This window comes from Dipodomys spectabilis, unplaced genomic scaffold (genome assembly GCF_019054845.1).
Source record: "Dipodomys spectabilis isolate Male_0828 unplaced genomic scaffold, ASM1905484v1 ptg000040l, whole genome shotgun sequence".
In the NCBI taxonomy this organism is placed as follows: Eukaryota; Metazoa; Chordata; class Mammalia; order Rodentia; family Heteromyidae; genus Dipodomys; species Dipodomys spectabilis.
Window position 1 is genome coordinate 2,229,531 of NW_024870717.1, and position 19,513 is coordinate 2,249,043.

Sequence of the window (19,513 nt, forward strand, 5' to 3'; positions counted from 1 at the left end):
GGATGTGTTACTTAGGATTCAAACCCAGGGTTTCATACATGCAAAGCACTCTCCTCCTAACACAAGTTCCCAGCACTCCACTTCAGGTTTCCTTCTTTCTTGTAAGTTGGAGGAGTTCAAGTCTGGGCCTCGGTGCTGTCTCTGAGCTCTTTAGCACAAGTCTAGCGCTCTACCAGTTGAACTATAGTGCCACTTTAGCCTTTCTGGTGGTTCATTGAAGATAAGCATATCAAGGAATCTCCTGCCCAGGTTGGCTTTGCAACATAATCCTCATCTCTCAGCCTCCTGATTAGCTAGGATGACAGGCATGAGTCACCGATGCCGAGCTTCCACTTCAAGTTTCTGAGTGCTGAATATAATAGTATCATGGGATATTTTGTCAGGGTAGATGGCAGCTCTCAGCACCAGACTCTCAGTTTGTTCTATGATGAGGTATTTGCAGTCCTATACTTGTGATGAGGTATTTGTAGTACTATACTTACATTGTTGCAGTCAGAACATTCTAACTATTTTTTTGGTGCCAGTCCTGGCTCTTGAGTAAGGGTCTAGACACAGGCCCTAAGTTTTTAAGCTCAAAGCTAGTGCTTGACTGCTTGGGTGACAGCATCACTTCTGGATTTTTTTTGTGTACACAGTAGTGAGGAATCGAATGTAGGGCTTTGTACTTACTAGGCGAACATTCTATCATTAAGCCCCAGGAGTGACAATTGTATGAACATATAAATGTATAGATTGGTATATAGACAAATAGATCTATATGTATAAAATAAGAGAGAGAGATGTCTGTATATTATGAAATTGCATGTACAATATTAATACTGATTATTGGCAATTAAAATATTCCTTCCTTTTTTAAGTTTCATGATTGAATACATGTTAAAGTATTAGTTGAAAATTAGTCAATATTGTATAATTGTGTACAATTTCATAATATCGTATACTAACTACTAATTTAATTATTACTTTTATAACATTCCATTCGTATGGTTATATATTGGAATAGGTTTCTGAGAATCTCCATTCGTTAGTGGCAGTCCTGGGATTTGACCTCCAGACCTAAGTTGCTGGTTTTGGCTATGGCTTCCCTAATACCCCGCCAAACATCAGCAATGCAAGATAATGTATGCTTTCTGGGCCTTGTCCATTAGACCCAGGATGGTCACAATACAAATGGAAAAAAAAGGACAACTACCTACTTGAACTTCTCAGTTTTAGGCTTCTCCTTTACAGTTTTTTATTTTTTTTCCACCCTGAGATTTGAAGTCGGGTCTTAGGATGCCACCACTAACTGTGGCAGAGATGCCAAGATCTGAGTTCAAGCCCCGTGCGTGCTTAGCCAAAATAATAATAATAATAGTAAAAAGGCCCTGGTAGGCTTTTGATTTTTTTGGATTTTCTAGTAGGCTTTGGATTTGCACTCAGGGTCTGGGTGAAGAAGAAAGGCTCACCGTCCTTGAAGACAGGAAATTCAGACCAGTTCCCAGGGCCTGAATTAAAGCCCCAGCACTGGAAAAAGTAATATTAATATATGAGATCTATTTACATACATGGGTTACTACATATGACATTTATTACCCTTATTTATTTAGTATTTAATATATACACATGTAACATTTCTTTTATTACATCATATCATATAGGGTATAGTTGCATATGGATTTTACATCATACTGACAAAGGACTTTCACAGAGAAGGTAAATAATGTGTCAAAATTGACTTCTTACTCCATGAGTAAATTTTTGGCCATGCTGGGATTTCATCTCACAGTCTACAATGCCAAATCCATAAATAGGGTCACAGACTTAGCAGACCAGCCTCCTGAAAACTGAGCTGCCAGGAAGTTCTGAGGACCTGTGATCAAGCCAAAGTAGTGCCCCATATATATATGTATATATACATATATGTACATATATATGTATGTATGTATGTATACATTGATAAATATATAGATTGAAGGAGATAGATAGACATAAACATACACACACACATACACACACACACACACACACACACACACACACACACACACACACATATATATATATATATATACATATAAAGAGAGTGGGACTGTGAGGATATTAAATCATATATGTTATTACCAATTAATAGTTAATAAATTTTGCCTCCATTTAATGAAGTATCCGGGTTGAATACTTATAAAAGAATTAATTAAAAATTAATCAATATCCTTAATTATACCATGGTGCTAGAATGGAAAACATAAACCCAATAATTTTTGTGTGGCATTCTAAAATAGGGTCATGAATCCACTGCACATTTATCGTTATATTAATAACACTCCATAACCATTCACATAAACAGGAATAAGTTTGTCAGGCTCTCCTTTCTTTTGTGGGTGGCAGTCCTAGCATTCAAACTCCAGGCCTGGGTAGTTTAATTATAATGACCGCGTGAAGACTTCAGATTGTTACCATTAAAAAAAAGAAAAAGAAGAAGAAAAGTAAGCAAGGTGCCAGTGCCTCCTGCCTGTAATCCTAGCTCCTCAGGAGGCCAAGATGTGGAGAATGCCAATTTGAGTTCAGCCAGGGTGGGAAAGTCCTTGACACTCTTCTTTCTAAGAGATCGCAGGGGAAAAAACCCATGCATGGGGCTGTGGCTCAAGGGCAGAGCACTACTCTCGAGCAAAGGGTGCTCAGGGACAGAGCCTAGGCTCATAGTACAACCCTGGAACTGCCAAAAATAAAAAAGGAGGCAATAACTTCAAGTATCTGTGTATGGACAATGGGCATTCTGCAGGTTGCCCATGCCCAGCCCCCCAACGTGGGCAAGCTGGGACAAGCCCTCAGAGACTACAAAGTCTGAGCAGGCAACATGAACAAAACATCCTTCTCTGCCATTTAAGAACGGAGCCTTATGTTCTGGCCGAGGTGTCCCATCGGGACACCATGCAGCCAGCCACTGCCTCCAGGGAAAGCATAGTTTCTAGGCTGTAGGAGTTGTCAAAGTTTCGGGCTCCATATTCTCTATCCTTCTTTAGGACGTGAGCCTAGACTTCTGAGGCCTGTGGCTATCACTCATTTATCATTCCTCATTGCCGAGTCACAGGCTGGTCCCAAATAATGGCAAAGATATGAAATAGATATTTCTACACCAAAGGGGGTAAGTCAATAAACCCCACCCTCATAACTCCCATTAGAAGGGAACCGTGGGCTGAGATTGTGGCTTAGTGCTAAAGTGCTTACCCTAGCCCGCATGCACAAACCCTGTGTTCGATTGCTCAGTACCACAGAAACAGAAAAAGCCGAAAGTGGTACTGTGGCTTAAGTGATAGAGTGATAGCCTTGAGTAAATGAAGCTCCAAGGGTATGCCAAGACCCTGAGGTCAATCCCCAAGACTGTCAAAAAGAAAAAATTCATCCTGGTGTGATATTTTGCTCTGGGACTCAGAGGAGGGCTGAGGTTATAGATAAGAGGTAGAGGACAGGTGCTGGTGGCTCACCAGTGTAATCTTAGCTACTCAGGAGGGTGAGATCTGATGATCCCAATTGCAAGCAAGAGAGTCTATATGAGAGACTTTTCTCTAATTAAACACCCAAAAAGCCAGATGTAGAGTTTTGGTTCAAGTAGTAGAGCGCTAGCCTTGAGCACAAAAGCTCAGGGATTGGATAGCTTCCAGGCCATGAATTCAAACACCAGGACTGGCACACACACACACACACACACACACACACACACACACACACTCAGACACACACACACACACACACACACACACACACACACACAGCCCAAGATAGAGCATTTGTCAGTCAGCCTGCACAAGTTCCATCTCTAGAAACTCAATATTAAAAAAAAGAGGGAGAAGGGAAGGAAAGACTTGCTCCCGAGGTGACATAACCAATGCCAAAATTCTACAGGAGTTCTAAGATGTGGATTCAGGAAAGAGGGCCTCAGGCAGAAGGTACAGCATGGGCAAAGGTCTTGAGGCGTGGTGTAGAGCAGATGGTGTGGGTGGAATGAAGGTTCTGTGACTTCAGACATTCAAAGCTGGGTCAATATTTGTACTTGAGTCACAGGTAGGGCAGAGGGTGGGGTCCCAGAATGGGGCCCAGGGGGAAGATTAGTTGACTTTTTACCAGAGACCACAGCCATTTCCTGTGGTTGGAAGCTTATTTTTCACAGCCACTGACCCTTAGACCTCCTTTGCATGGAGGAGTCAGGGCAAACGCAGGGAAGAACACTTGCTTAAGAAAAGCTTCTAGCCCAATGCCACCAGTGGCTCAACCCCTGTAAATCCTAGTTACTCAGGAGACTGAGATAGAGATCGTGGGTCAAGCCAGCCCAGGGGAGGAAAGTTAGTGAGACTCTTCTTGCCGACGAACTACCAAAAGCCCGAAATGGAGCTGTGGCTGAAGTGGCAGAGTGCTAACCTTGAGGGAAAAAAATTAAGAGACCAGAGCCTAACCCATGAGTTCAAGCTCCAGTACTGGCACCTAAAAAATAAAGAAAAGCTTTCAGAAGCTCCTAGTCTACTGTGGTGAAAGGCCAGATCAGCCAGGCACCGGTGGCTCACACTTGTCCTCCTAGTTCCCCAGGAGGCTGAGATGTGAGGATCACGGTTCAAAGCCAGCCCAGGCAGGAAAGTCCAGGAGACTCTGATTTTCAAGGAACCTCCAGGAAACCAGAAGTGGTGCTGTGGCTCTAGTGGTAATCCGAACAGCTGGGGGACAGCCCCAAGCCCAGAGTTCAAGTCCCATGACCAACACCTGGCCTGCTTGGACCTCACTCTGTGGCTCTAGGGAGAGTACTTTACAGTGGGCCACTGAGGGTCTCCCAATTTCTAGGTGTCCTACAAGTCTTGAGAGCAGCCTCTTTGGAGGCCTTTGCCTACACAGCAGGCCACAGTATCAGAGAAGTTTCGAGCCCTGAGCACGGAGGTCATTAATCTGTTCATCAGAATGGCATCTCTCATGGCTGCACTGTAGATCTGAGCAAAAAATCGACCTCTCAAACCAAGGTTCTGGGCCAGAAGGGGCAGGAGCTGCAAGATTGCACAGCAGGTAATGCCCATTCACTCGAGTATCACAAGAGTGTGAATCTGTCAGGCACACCTTGAGTGGGTGTTGAGTTGGGCTCTTGAAAGACTTGTAGTCTCAGGTATCCACAGCTAGCAGGCTGCTGCTGGTAGCAGTCTCTATCCCAGGAGTCACAGGGCTCGGAGCCTTACTTTCCTCACCAGTGCTCGGAGCAATCGTGAGCTGACTACAAACGAGCATCCATAGTGGCTTCCCTTGGTCCTGTGGCCCCATGCATGGATAGAGGGGCAGGTTCCATGGAACTTACTGCCATGACCCAGACCCATCAGCCCAAGAATGAATTAGGGAAATAGTACTTGATCTGCCTTGAGAGTTTACTATGACTATGCCTCAGGAGTGCCCCCAGTTTTCTAGCTGAGCTCATCATTACCACCTTCTTTTGTGTGTGTGTGTGTTTGTGTGAGTGTGTGTCTGTGTGTGTCTGTGTATGTATGTATGCATACACACACGTGCACACATCTTGGTACTAGGGCTTGAACCCAGGGCCTGGACTCTGTCCCTCACCTTTTTCATTCAGGGCTAGCATTCTAGCACTTGAGCCACAGCTTTTCTTCCAGCTTTTCGGTGGCTAGTTGCAGAGGAGATTCTCACAGACATTTCTAGTTGGGCTGCCTCTGAATGGCAATCCTCAGATCTCAGACTCCTGAGGAGCTTGGACTAGGAGGGCATGAGCTATTAGCATCTGGCCACACTTTCCTTCTTGGCTGAAACAGATTACCTCTCCCCCAGCCGAACACCCATCTACAGCTACCCTCATTCCCCAGGCTACAGAAGAAACATACCCTCCCATGAGTACAAAGAAATGGGATCATGTTAGAGGTTTATGTTCTCCACACTGTCACAGGATACTGGGAGCTGAAGTGGAGGTCAGAGATCTAGGCCAGGGCAAGTAGACAGCTGTAAGAACAGAAGAGCGCATGAAAAGACAACCTTGCAACTGGGTGCCAGTGGCTCATGCCTATAATCCTAGCTACTCAAGGCTGACACCTGAGGATCAATCAAGATTCAAAGCTAGCCTGGGCAGACTTTTCTCTCCAATGAATCACCAAAAGCTGGGAAGCAGAGATACTCTACAGTGGTAGAGTACCAACCTTGTGCAACCAAGCTAAAGGATATCACCTAGGCTCTGAGTTCAAGTCCTGGTAAATACACACACACACACACACACATATGCACACACGCATGCACACATGCACGCAAACACGCACACAAGCACATGCATCCACTGTCATCCTCAACTGGAGCCAATTGCTCATACCAGCAATTCCAGCGACTCAAGAGGCTGAGCTCTTAGAATGGTAGCTTGAAGCTAGCCCAAGCAGGAAAGTCTGTGAGACTCCTCTCCACTAACTACTAAAAAAGGTGAAAAGTGATCTGTGATTCAAGTGGTAGAGTGTTAGCTCAGGGAGAGTGCCTAGGCCCTGAGTTCCAGCTCTGAGATTTTTTTTTAATAGACACCCTTTGCCTTCCCCACCCCCAGAGACCATAAATCCAGATTTTGGTCATCATAGATCTCACTTTTACTCCTGCCACTTCCATAGCACTTCCACAAATGGCCGGTGTGTGGCCAGCTATGGGTTAAGAAGTGAACTTACACAAGGAAGGCATAAACAGGTCAAGGCTAATGCCCCAGAAAAATGAGGTACTGGGCATACCAGTCTCTCATCCCCCTGTTCCCTGGCCTTGGAATCTTAAGTCTGTGCCTCTGTATTCTGGGTATCCGGAATTATCTAGAAGGACCTGAGAGTTCTAGCTGGGGCTGGGAGATAGACTTGGCTGTCATAATGTTCGTTGACATTTCCTAGACAACAACAGAGACTTCCAAGCCACCTGGGCCTCACCTCCTATGCAGCCCAAGATCCTTTGTGATTGGGCAACCTTCAGTCAGCTATCAAGCTCAAGTTGGTCAGAGCCACTGGCAAACACTCTTCCCCCACTCCACTGCCAGCCTGATGGGAGGGACATGCAGCCAGAGGCCCAGCTGAGGAAAAGGACAAGACATCCCATGACTGAACCCCACCCCTCCAGAGGTAAGGGAGAACCTATGCCAGCTGGCCCTGCTGACCCAGAATCCCCTGGAGGTGGCCAAAGATATGGGTAGCCGGACTTGGGCTCCACTGAAAAGCTGGACTATTCAGTTCTCTGGCAATTTAGGACTCATTGTAGACCCTGACAGGGGGCTAAATGCAAGGTTGTAATGGAAGAGGGGCAACATCCGATATCAGGTAGAGGAAGACAGGCACTCAGGAAGGGCACAGAGAAAGACGAGGGAAATACACACACACACACACACACACACACACACACACACACACACACACACACACACACACCACACCACACATAGGGTTAACCCAAGGCCTCATCAGTCCCTGAGCACCGGAACATGCCAAACCCCGAGAAGATGGCACTACCGTCCTCACACAAACTGTAGAAAAATCTCAGCCTCTCACACGTCTGGAATGGCTCATATCACAGCATGGCATTTCCTACTGTACACAACTCTATGCAGAAAACTCATCCACCTTATTTTTGGTTGTCAGTCATGGGGTTTGAACTATGGGCCTGCACCCAGTCCCTCAGTTCTTCAGCTGAAAGTATGTGCTCTACCACTGGAGCCACAGCACCACTTCCGGTTTTCTGGTGGTTCATTGGAGATAAAAATCTCACAGACTTTCCTGCCCAAGCTGCCTTTGTACTGCAAGCCTCAGATCTCAGCCTCCTGAGTAGCTAGGATGACAATTGTGAGACACTGGCAGCACCCGGCTTCAGTTACGTTCTTATAGCCAGGTGAAACCCAACTTGTCAGGCTACAAACCACATGCAACCCTTCACTTCAGACTTTGACACCAGCATCCAAAACTATATTTCCATGAATGGAGGGAATATAATTGACACTACCCTCCCATACCTGCTCCCATTAGCTCACTCCCTGCCTAAGACAGGCCACGACCTCTGGAGTTGTTGGTAAGGCAACGCCCACCCTTCTGTGACTTCACACTGGGGCAAAACTGGAGAGTTTTTAGAAATTTCTGTACACTTAGACTAGCATCTGGTCTCCCAACCACAGGACCCCCATTGCTTCACCATCACTTGCAGGCAAGGGGTGTCTTTCTGTTTTTTTTTTTTTGTTGTTGTTGTTGTTGTTGTTTTTGCTGAGGGGATTGAACTCAGGGCTTGGGAACTGTCCTTGATGATGATTTTTGTTCAAGGCCAGTTCTGTTCCTTTTAAGCCATGGCGCCATTTCGGTTTGGAGATTGTGGATGACACTCTCATGGGAATTTCCTGCCTGGGCTGGGAAATGAGATCCTCTGGATCTTAGCCACCCGAGTAGCCAGGATGACAGGCATGAGCCACCAGCACATGGCTTACAGTGTCTCATTCTTTATAATTTCCATTTAGTCCTCCTCTATACACTACCACCTAGACACTCCTCTATCTCCCTCACAGAAAGCAAAGGGAGGCTTGGAATCTGGTTGGGGCCATGGGCATTAAAGAGCCCACTCCACATCTCTACCCCTCTCTAAGCTTCCATCCACCTCCTCTGGATGAACTGGTCCTCTGGGGCAGGTCAGACCCACTAGGATTCTGGGGGCTGCCTTGTATGCCCCCGCCCCATCCAACCTGTACCTGAGGATTTCTGGGGCCAGCTACTCCATGTCCTGGTGGAAGATGTTGGGAGGGTTGCTGATAACCACCTCCAGGGGTGTTCAGGGCAGAAGGAATGTCTAGCTCCCTTCTGTCAAAGAAGGAGACACTAAGCATGGATGGATCTCCTAAGATCAACAGGGCATAGCCAACCACCTGTCACCAAGGACCATCGGAGTGCTATTTTATTTTCACAGTCTTAGAGCTTGACCTCAGGGACTGGGCACTGTCTAGGAGCTTCTTCTGCCCGAGGCAAATCACTCTTCCACCTGAGCCCTGGTGCCGTTTCTGGCTTTTTCTGTGTATGCGGTACCTAGGAATTGAACCCAGGGTTTCCTGTGTGCTAGGCAAGCCCACTACTGCTAAGACACAATCCCAACCCTGGATAGCTGTTCTTCTATAAACCCTCAGGTCTGTCTCGGGATAGTCTTGCACATCAGTATTGAGTTTCTCACCAGCAGCCCTGGCTGGAAATAAATGTGCTCAACTATGTGGTAATTTATCTACAGCATCTTTGCTCTCTGTGCTTCCTGTCAGATCCTCTTTGTTAAGAAAGACCCTCTTTCAATTGTTGCCTCTAAAAAGCCCACTCCAATCTCCCTGACAGGGCAAGGTCTTCTCCGCTCTGCAGGCTGCATGCCTTGTCATGCTCTGCCTTCTGCCTGGTGTGGGTTAAGAGCACACGAAGGAGTAGGCCTGGCTTCCACCATGCAATTTCTGAAGGCTCTGATATACTACCTAGGACTGGTGCTGTATCACACTATGTGAGAGGGTACTCAAGGCCTAGGTAGTCTGGGGGCGAAAAAATGGGGCCATTTTTGTGTGTGGGCTTGAACTCATTTTCTTGGAGCTTTCACTCTGAGTTTTCATGCTCAAGGCTGGTGCTCCACAACTTGAGCCAAAGCTCGACTTCTAACTTTTTGGTGGTTCCATTGAGAGTAGATTCTCACGAGCTTTCCAGCTTATGGCTGGCTTTGATCTTTGATCCTCAGATCTTTGCCTCCTAAGTAGCCAGTGTATCAGACGTGAACCTGAGCAAGAGGTGACAGGCACCAGACCCTTTCTTTGATTATCTCGTGCCAAGTAAGCCCTAGTTAAAATAGTCATTTACAAGGGATCAAGTACCTCTGCTAGGTCAGTTAATACAAGGAGATAAGGTGCCTTTGGAAAAGGCTAGTCTGAGTTGGCCTAGGTGAATGTGTCTGTGTGTGTGTGTGTGTGTGTGTGTGTGTGTGTGTGTGTGTGTGAGTTTCGGGGATACGTACCCCGATCTCTGCAGTGCCTCATCCTCCCAGTGGTGAGAACATCCAGGATCCCCACCCCAAGGAAGTTGGGTAGAGGAGAGTACATAAGGTAACTTTTAGTGGGATGATCTGAATTCTATCCTGAAACTGAAGCCTGGAGAGCTAATGCAGAGAAGGGGAGGTTTAGAGTAGCATCAAAGAAGCCCCTTACTTTTGGCTACAAGTACCAGAGAGATGACTGAATCCATTCTTTTTAGTAGTAAGATAACAGATGCCCACTATTCATTTATTTTAGTATTTTTTTCTGAGCCCTAGGGCTTGGATTCAAGGCCTTGGTGTCGTCCCTGAGCTTCTTTCATTCAAGACTGAGGCACTACCACTTGAGCCACAGCACCACATCTGGGTTTTTTTCTGGTGGGGGGAGGTGTTTTTTGGGAGATAAGAATATCACAGACATTGCTGCCTGCGCTGGCCCTTAGTCATGACCATCAGACCTCAGCCTCCCAAATAGCTAGGATAATGGGTGGGAGCCACCAGCACCTGAATGCCACCATCCATTTATATTCCTCTAGGGCCAGTGCCGACCACCTGCAATGCACCCCCCCCCTTATTGTGAGTGGGAAGTAATCATGGGTGGGTTTGATACTTCAATAGCCCACCTACATACCTTTGAGCATTGTTCTTGATCAGTTTGATGGCAGCTACTTCGTTATCCACAGCAATGACTTGGCTGTGTCACAAGAGCAAAGGTACCCCAAGAGCTGTCAGGTCTGGAGTCTTTCCTCTGCACCCTGCCCCCCTACCTGAAATGACACACCCCAGCAAAGCGAAGTAGACATAGAGTGAATTCATTTTCTTATAACCGGGATCTGGCCAGATAGATGGCAGTGAGGATCAGAGGCCCAGGATCATGCTGGGCAGTTGAACAACAGGATGCCTCCTCATCCACATTCCTTTAACTGTCTTAGCAGAGGGTAGTGGGGAAGTACTCAGAGGATGGATGGACAATGAATAACCATCACGTTCTAGCCTGGGCACAGAAGGGCTGACATCAGGGAGCTATTTGAACAGGCTGAGCAAGACAGCTCCTGACCCACAGCCCACCTCCAGAATGAGAGGGTTACCGTGGGTCCCAGCCACATGGAGACGCTAAACCTCCTCATTCAGGACACATTCAACCAGTTTCTGAAAGAGAGAGAGAGAGACAGAGACAGAGACAGAGACAGAGGCAGAGGGAGAGAGAAAGAGAAAAAGAAGGAAAGAAAGAGAGAGAGAGAGAGAAAGAAAGAAAGAAAGAAAGAAAAAAAGAAAGAAAGAAAGAGAGAAAGAAAGAGAGAGAGAAAGAGAGAAAGAAAGAAAGAAAGAAAGAAAGAAAGAAAGAAAGAAAGAAAGAAAGAAAGAAAGAAAGAAAGAAAGAAAGAAAGAAAGAAAGAAAGGAAAAGGAAAGAAAGAAAGAATTGGACTTATGTCTTATGCAAGTGGCACAGGCATAATGCTATACAGGAAGCTGACATATGAGGATCATGGTTTTTATCCAGCGCAGGCAGGAACGGTCTGTGAGACTCTTATCTCCAAAGAACCACCAGAAATTCAGAAGTGGTGCTGAGGGCTCAAGTGGTAGAGCACCTGCCTTGAACTGAGGAGCTTGGGGACAGTGCCCAGGCCCAGAGTTCAAACCCCAGGACTGACAAGAAGTGGCCTTTCCACCACAATAAGTAGACAGAATAGCAGCCATTATCATAGGGAGCTTGGCAGAGAAGTCAGGCTGAGCTTCCTGTAAACTGGGGGACATGAATAGGTCACCCAGCTTCTTCGTGCCTCATTTTCCCCAGCTGCAAAGCTGAACACAGTGAAGGATCCCCTTCCACATGGGGATAGGGTAAGGATGAAAGAGAGCCATGTTTTGTTTCATAATCCCATACCTGTTGCATGATAAATAACAGGCCCCATCTGAGCCCTTGCAGGGCATCTTCCTGTCATATGCTAACAGAATTTCCAAGAACCATATCTGGCAACCGTTCCTTCTATGCCTGGCCCTGCCCCAGTGATCCCCCTATATTGATCCCTTGTTTCCTCACAACTGTCCCAGGAGGATACTGAGGTCCGATGGTAAGGCCCAGAGCTTCAACTGTGGTCAAGAATCAGCTGCTGTGGACTAAGAGTTTGTGACAATCCATCTAAACTGATGACTAAACGTGGTGTTACCTGTCTATCATCCCAATACAGAGAACCAGTCATGGTGGCCAACACCTGTCACAGGAGGATCGTGATCCAGTCCAGCCTGAGCATATATTGAATCTCTATCTCGGGAATTCCCAAGACAGAAAGGCTTGACATTCATGGTAGAATACCTGACTGGCAAGCTTAAGGCCTTGAGTTCAAACCCTAATATATTAAAAAGAATCAGAAGCCCGGTGCCAGAGGCCCATGCCTATAATCCTAGCTACTCAGGAAGCTGAGATCTGAAGGTCATAGGTCAAGATTTAAAATAGGGTTGGCCTCACCCATCAGACCTCATGATGAGATGACCCAGAGTTTGACCCACCCAGTACGCTCCATACTAACAGAGCTGGCATCCTGACTAAGTGCTGGCCATGCTCTCTGTCCCTCTGGGGAGCCACCCCTTGTGGGCCCCACCCTCAGGTCCTCCCAAGATCCTTCTGCCACCAACCAAGGACAAGGGAGTAGACAGCTCCAGGGAACACAGATCCCTTGGTCTTATAATTTAAGCTTTTCACCCTTCCAGGCCCCCAAACCTAAGACATAATATCCATGCACCCCCCAAAGATAGCAGTTAGAAGTTACCCAAAGGGTCCAGCGCTCCTTGTTACAACCCACTTCTACACACACATACACACACACACACACACACACACACACACACACAAACACACAAATCTGGCACAGGTGGTTCATGTCTGTCATCCTACCTACTCAGAAGGCTGTGGTCTGAGGATCACAGTTCAAAGCCAGCCCATGCAGGAAAGGCTATGAGGCTCTTATCCTCAGTGAACTACCAAATAGATAGAGATGGACCTGTGGCTCAAGTGTCCGAGCACTAGCTTTGAGCTCAGAAGGTCAGGAACAATACCTATGCCCTCACTGCAAGGCTCAGGTCTTCTAACACAGGAACAGATCAAGGCTTCAGCAGTCCCTGAGAACAGAACCATGAACTCATTCCATTAGTATCACATCCCACCCACAAGAACCTGGCACTACCGACCTCAGACCTACTGTAGACAAAACATTGAGCCTCTCACATATCTGGAATGTCTCAGAGACCAGCATGGCATTTCATATGGTACACACTGCTATGCAGAAAACTTAGCTACCTCTTTTTTTGTTGTTGCTCATGGGGTTTGAACTTTGGGCCAGGTCAATGTCCCTCAGCTTTTCAGCTGAAGGTGAGCACTCTCCCACTTAAGCCACAGCACCACTTCTTGTTCTCTGGTGGTCCATTGGACATCAAGTCTCACAGACTTTTCTGCCCAAGCTGGCTCTGAACCATGGTCTTCACATCTCAGCCTTCTGAGTAGCTAGGATGACAGTTGTGAGCCACTGGCAACTTCCAGTTTCAGCCACCTTTACATACCCACAGGAAAATCATCTCATAAGGCCACAAACTTCTTGCAACCCTTCACTTCAGACTTTGTCAACAAGCATCCAAATTCATCCCTTATTGGAGAAAAAACAGACATAGCAATCCCAGCACTGCACCCATTCACCCCCTCACTGCCTGCCACAAGCCATGTCCTCTTGAAGCTGTGGCTTCAAGCTGGGGTAAACTTGGGAGTTCTTAGAAATATCTGTACACTGGGGTGAGCACCTGGTCTCCAAACCACAGCACCACTCTTTTCATCCCTTGCACACCTGGACCATCCTTTGCAGGCAAATATGTTTTATTTTCTTTCTTTTTTCAGTTGTGGGGCTTGAACCCTAGGCCTGGTTGCTGTTCCTGAGCATTCCAGCTCAAGGCGAGAACTCTACTACTTAAGCCACAACACAACACCACTTCTGTTTTTCTGGCGGTTGGTTGGAGATAAGAGCTTCAGGGTTTTTCCTGCCCAGGCTGGCTTTGACCCCTGATGCTCAGATCTCACCTCCTGAGTACCTAGGAAGACAGTCATGAGCTAGTGCCACCCAGCTAAACATACTTTTCCATGCCTGTCATCCTATCCTCTTAGGAGCCTGAGATCTGAGGACTGCAGTTGGATGCCACCCTTGGCAACAAAGTCCATGAGAACTCATTATCTCCAATTATAAACACCCAAACATGTTGGAAGTGGAGCTGTGGCACAAATGGTAGAATGCTAGCTTTGAGTAAAAATGACAAGGGATAGGACCCAGTCCCTAGTTTCAAGTTTTTCTAGCAAAAACCCACCCAAGAAAGGGAAGCAGGTGGGCATATAGGAGCTGAAAGCTCACACATAATACTCAAGACTCCCAGAACAGACCCCATCCTGCTCTGATTCTCTAGATTCTATGTCCTACATCATGGTAATCTTAGATGGAACTTACCATGCAACAAGTTAGGATGTTCAAGTACAATCGCATATTCAGGATCCCCTGACCTTATCAAAGACTCAAGAGCTCTCACTGTCCTGCCTCTACACTAGTAGGGAGGTGGGGTGTAGTTATCCAACCACAGGATGTGGGAATGAAAGGATTTCTCAGCCAAAGGACGCAGACTCAAGTCCCTCTCTCTCAGGAAGGAGAAAAGGGCTGAACTCTCCCAGGAATGTTCCTGGGTTGTGAGTATCCTCAAAGAAACAACCCTGCTCAGAGAACAGTGCCTCTGGTTTTCCCACCAGCCTCTATACAACCCTGCTCCACCTTCAGTCTGCTCTCTGTGAATCCCAGATCTGCCATTTAGACTAAAGGCTGAGCCAGCAACGAGACCCATCTCTCCCTCTGAGAATGGCAATCACGGGGTCCTCGCGCCCCCTAGAGGAAGTCTGGGGAAACAAGGGTCCTTACTACCACCCTCATTCCCTGGCTGCCCTGTGTTAGTGGCCAGGTTATTTCTGTCTCTGGTGGAGGAAAGAATAGTGTGGGGGGTGTCAAATTCAGATTGAGCCCTGGAAAGTCCCAGTCCCCAAGGATGTACTGCACAGACATCCTGCAGTGGACAATAGCCAAGTGGTCAATGGTGAACCTAATATGCCAGGACTCTTAATAGCAATGTGGTTGGGTCAAAGGCTATATCACATTTGGTCTAGGATGTCAGGTGAAGTCATGGCTCCAATATCCTGACACTCCTGCCCTGTGATTGTCCTCCCTCTTCATCTTCCTGCTTATCCCTTGCCCCACCCCGACACTCCCTCACACCAATACCTCCCTAGCCCTTGGACAGCTTGTTCTTATCTGACCAGAAAATAAACTCATTGGTGCCAGGGATGATTGAAACCTGGTGAACCGCCCTGAGTCCTAGTGTCTACCCGAGGCTGCTTACCTCTGTAGTCGGCTACCACACAGCTCCTGGATGTCAGAAAGTTGCTGAGGTGTCAGTGTCTTGGGCCTACATACTGGCTTTAGGCTATGAAATTGTCCCCACCTAGATTGTGAATGGTTGGCTCCCTTGATCCAGGGACTCCAATCAAAGGCTCACATGTTCTCCCTTCTTCCTTCCTTTCCTCTTTTTCTCCATCCAGCCTTCCCTCCTCCTTCTCTCTTTCCTTCCTTTCTCTCACTCCTGGGCCTTGAACTCAGAGCCTAACACCAATTTTGTGCTAGAAAACTATTTTGAGGCAAGTATCAACCATAGTCCGGTAGTTGCACAATCAAAATGGATGCAGATACAATCTAGTTCAACAGATACAATCTATTCAACATCAAACAACCACGTGTTAATGAGTTAAGAGCAGCAAAGATGGATATGGAAAATCAGAAATTATAGGCTTTAGGGAGAAATGTGGGGAAAAATAGGACTAAAGGGATGTTGAGAGGTAAAGGGAGAGTAAATTTAACCAAGTCCTAATCTCTGAGAGGGAAATGGATTGGACAGAATATTAGGAGAGAGATTAAAAAAAAAGAACAAATGGAATGCCAAAAAATTAAATTTAAGAAGTGAAACACTTAAAATATATAAGTGTAAAGAAATGATATTGATATAAGAAAAGGATAGGATGGAAGGAGGGGAGGTTTAGAAAGGAAACATGAAAACTAAAAAATAAAAATTTTTAAAATTAGTTATTTGAAAATTATATAGATATAAAGAGAAAATAGTGCTATTAAAAAGTTAAGCCTAAGAGGATGTGAATTGAGTGATAAATTACTGTGTTAAGTATGTACGCAATGGGGAAAAAGGTCTAATAATTGACAACAGGTATATATCTGGGGATGAGCAGAACACCATTTAAGTCATGCAAAAATAAGAAAGTAAAAGTATGAAAACAATAAAAAGAACCAAAAGATCAAAAGAGTTTTAACACACACACACACACACACACACACACACACACACACACACACACACACACACACACACACGTACCACAAATAAAAGTTATGAGAAAAGGAAGATTTACAGAAAACACTTTAAAAAATTAAAATTTTAAAAAAGTTTCAAAAGAGTTCTTTGATTTTTTTTTTTTGGGGGGGGTGGGAATCCCTTGTGTATCCCTTGTTTCCACAACCAGTCTCTTGGTGGAATCTCTAGTCTGCTTGTGGTGTTTGGTTTTCCTATGGCTTGATTGGTTTCTTAAGTCAGTTTGTTTGGGCAGGCAGAAAATTCTATGTGTTACCCAAGATTTTGTGATCCTCCTCTCAGACTAGTTCAGTGAGAGGGAGAACTGCTTGGAGTATCACAAAAGAGGGAGATAGCTATTTCCTCTAGTTTGGAGATGCTGTGATGAGGCTAGGTTCTGGGTAGTGTTGAGGCTTTTCAGCAAGCAGTAGCTTTTCCCTGAAACACTCACAGAGCCCAGCTTAAAGCCATTCTCAGGGTTTATGTTTACTGAATTTCAATTGATTGTCTAGGCTTCTGTAAGGAGGGGCAGGCTCTGGCTCTGTTTACCGAGTGAAGAAAGTCACTCTTCCGGGGGCGGATCTTTTCTCCCTGTGCAGGGTGACATTCCCCTGGGTGGAACTGAGCCTGGAAGGTCACTTCTATTTCCTCTGACCTGCAAAATAACTCTTTTGTTTTCTTCCATGGCCTGAGTTTAAGCTAGCTGCTCAGTTGGGCTTTTGTAAGTATCAAAGATAGCGATTTCCCATGGTTGTGGCGGGGAGGGGCGGCCTTTGCTCCTCTGCTCCCTGAGAAGTAGTGTGGATGTCAGGGTTTACTCACGCCAGAGTGTTGGTTCATGGGTCATCTTTAGTCTGAAATCTGCAGGATGAAGATACCTGCTCCTTGTCAGTTCTTTGGTGTTGAGTAAAATCCATTTGTCTGCTGTGTCTGGCACCTTTGTCCTGGAATCTCTCCATTGTAGGTTTGGTGGCTACAGCTTCTGTAGCTGCCACCACATCTGCTGTAGCCGCAGCAACTGGCAAGTGCTCAGATCTGTCTCCATGCTTGGATTTTCCCTTTCTGGCCAAACTCTCTGTACTGTGATGGAACACTTGTTGTGATTCTCTAGCCTATGCTTGTTCACTGGAACACTAAAACTGCTTTCTATGTGAGAGCTTGTTTAGCTTCCAGTTTCTCCTCCGCCATCTTCCTCTGAACTCCCTTACACATTAGTATGACATAATGTTGTGACATCACACTGACATTGTGATATCACTGTGCCATTCTGTTTTCACAAACCTATTATGACATCACATGTTAGAAAAGTCATGGGTTTTAGGACTTCTAGCTCCTTCCTTGAAGTCTTATCCTCCTTGTAAACTAGTAGCAATTTAAATCTGACATGATTGCAATATTACAAACTCATAGTGACATCACTATTGCATGGGTGAACTCATTACCACCATAACACAAACCTATTGCATCATCACATTTCCATTGTGACATCACAATCACATTGTGACATTTCAATCCGTTATGACTTCTTAGCACCTTTGAAAAAGCATATGGCCTTTGTGATATCAAAGTTCAGTTGTTTACCCATATAATCATTGTGGTCTAAAAATTGAAATCAGTTATACCATTGTAATATTACAAAACACTGGAGAAAGGATCACCAGTGTGACATCATTGACTAGTCCTCTCCTCATAACTTTGACACGATGTCCTTGTGATACATAGGCCCTTTGTGATCTCATAATGTTTTTGACTTCATATTTCAGGTGTGACATGTGATATTAGAAATGCACTCTGATATGAAAATTTTGACATCACTATGTCAGATATCATGAGCATTGTGTCACATTTTGACATCACATACCTGGTGGGAGTTCATCATGTTTCGGCCAATGCATGACTTAGTATATCTCACAATCCCATTCTGAATTCATATTCTAATTGGGAGTTAATGAAAATTGAAGTCCAGTATGTCATTGTGACATCATAAACCTACTGTGACCTCATGACTGTTATGGCATCACCAACTAATTATGACATCAAAATATTATTATGACTTGATATTGTGACACCATATTGCCCTTGTGATATCAGTGTTCCTTGGGTTTTGTAAACCTATTATGACATAACCATTTACAAAATTTATGGCCTTTGAGATGATTAACTTTTTAACTCATTTACTTATGATGCATAAAGCACAAGAAAATCCAATGAAGCATATTGAAAATAACTTTATTTACACTAGAAATAGGCATGCGTTTACCTTGTCCTGGGCTGCGCAGTCAGTGACAAGCCAGCCCCAACCACCAAATCTCAGACCTCCAATGGGCAGTCCCACACAGAGTTAATTGGTCTGCAAACCACCAACCCCCCAAATTATCATCTCTAAAGCTCCAAACTTCAAAAGGTAAGGCTTTTCCCTTTTCCCTTACTCTCTCCTTCTTTATAGACCTTTCCTTCATTTCCCTTTCATCACTTCCTTCTTCTCTTTAGGACTCTCCACTATCCACAGGCCTACACTTCTCTGGCCTGGTGGCCAATTGATATCCTTCCCCTCCTGCTCTCCCACAAATTCCTCTTCTCCCAGGTCTTTCCCTTCCTGCTGTAACACCACTTCCTTCCTTCCAGGTCTTCCCTTGATTTTCTCCAATTCCATTGCTCTGACCATGCAGCCTATATATAAGTTGAACCTCTCCATCTCTCCAGTGTGTCTCCTGCCTAACAGTTTTCAACCATCACTTCACAAACTGCCCATTACCCAACCACTTCTTCACAGCTCGTCATGTGATGACAACATACTACCCCCTCCAGCAGCATGCCCCATGCACTCGAGTGGGCCATGACATGTGGCCACATTGATTAGTGGGCCCTGCTTATTATTAGGGCTCCACTGCTTTATACATCCCCCACTGGTTTTCATGTCCATTCAAATCGTGATTCCTTCTTACCAAATCCTAAAAAATCCCTTCTCTCCTCCAAACAAACAGGCTTAAAATGTAAACTTAATAGAAAGCAAGTAAATTATAGAAACATACTTGTTAGCACTAATTAACACTTAGTAAGCCTTATCCTTAAGGGATCCTCTGAGTGTCTCTC

The 19,513-nt window shown here is 45.5% G+C and overlaps 1 protein-coding gene across 1 annotated transcript in view; it reads right to left on the reverse strand.

Moving 5' to 3' along the window:
• Positions 1-12,192, reverse strand: part of LOC122106400 (putative RNA polymerase II subunit B1 CTD phosphatase RPAP2) — a 126,855-nt gene extending 114,663 nt beyond the window's left edge. The window contains exon 1 of the mRNA XM_042677769.1: positions 12,160-12,192. Coding sequence (XP_042533703.1) covers positions 12,160-12,192 — 33 coding nt within the window. The remainder of the gene's footprint in view (positions 1-12,159) is intronic.
• Between the last annotated feature and the right edge of the window lie 7,321 nt (positions 12,193-19,513).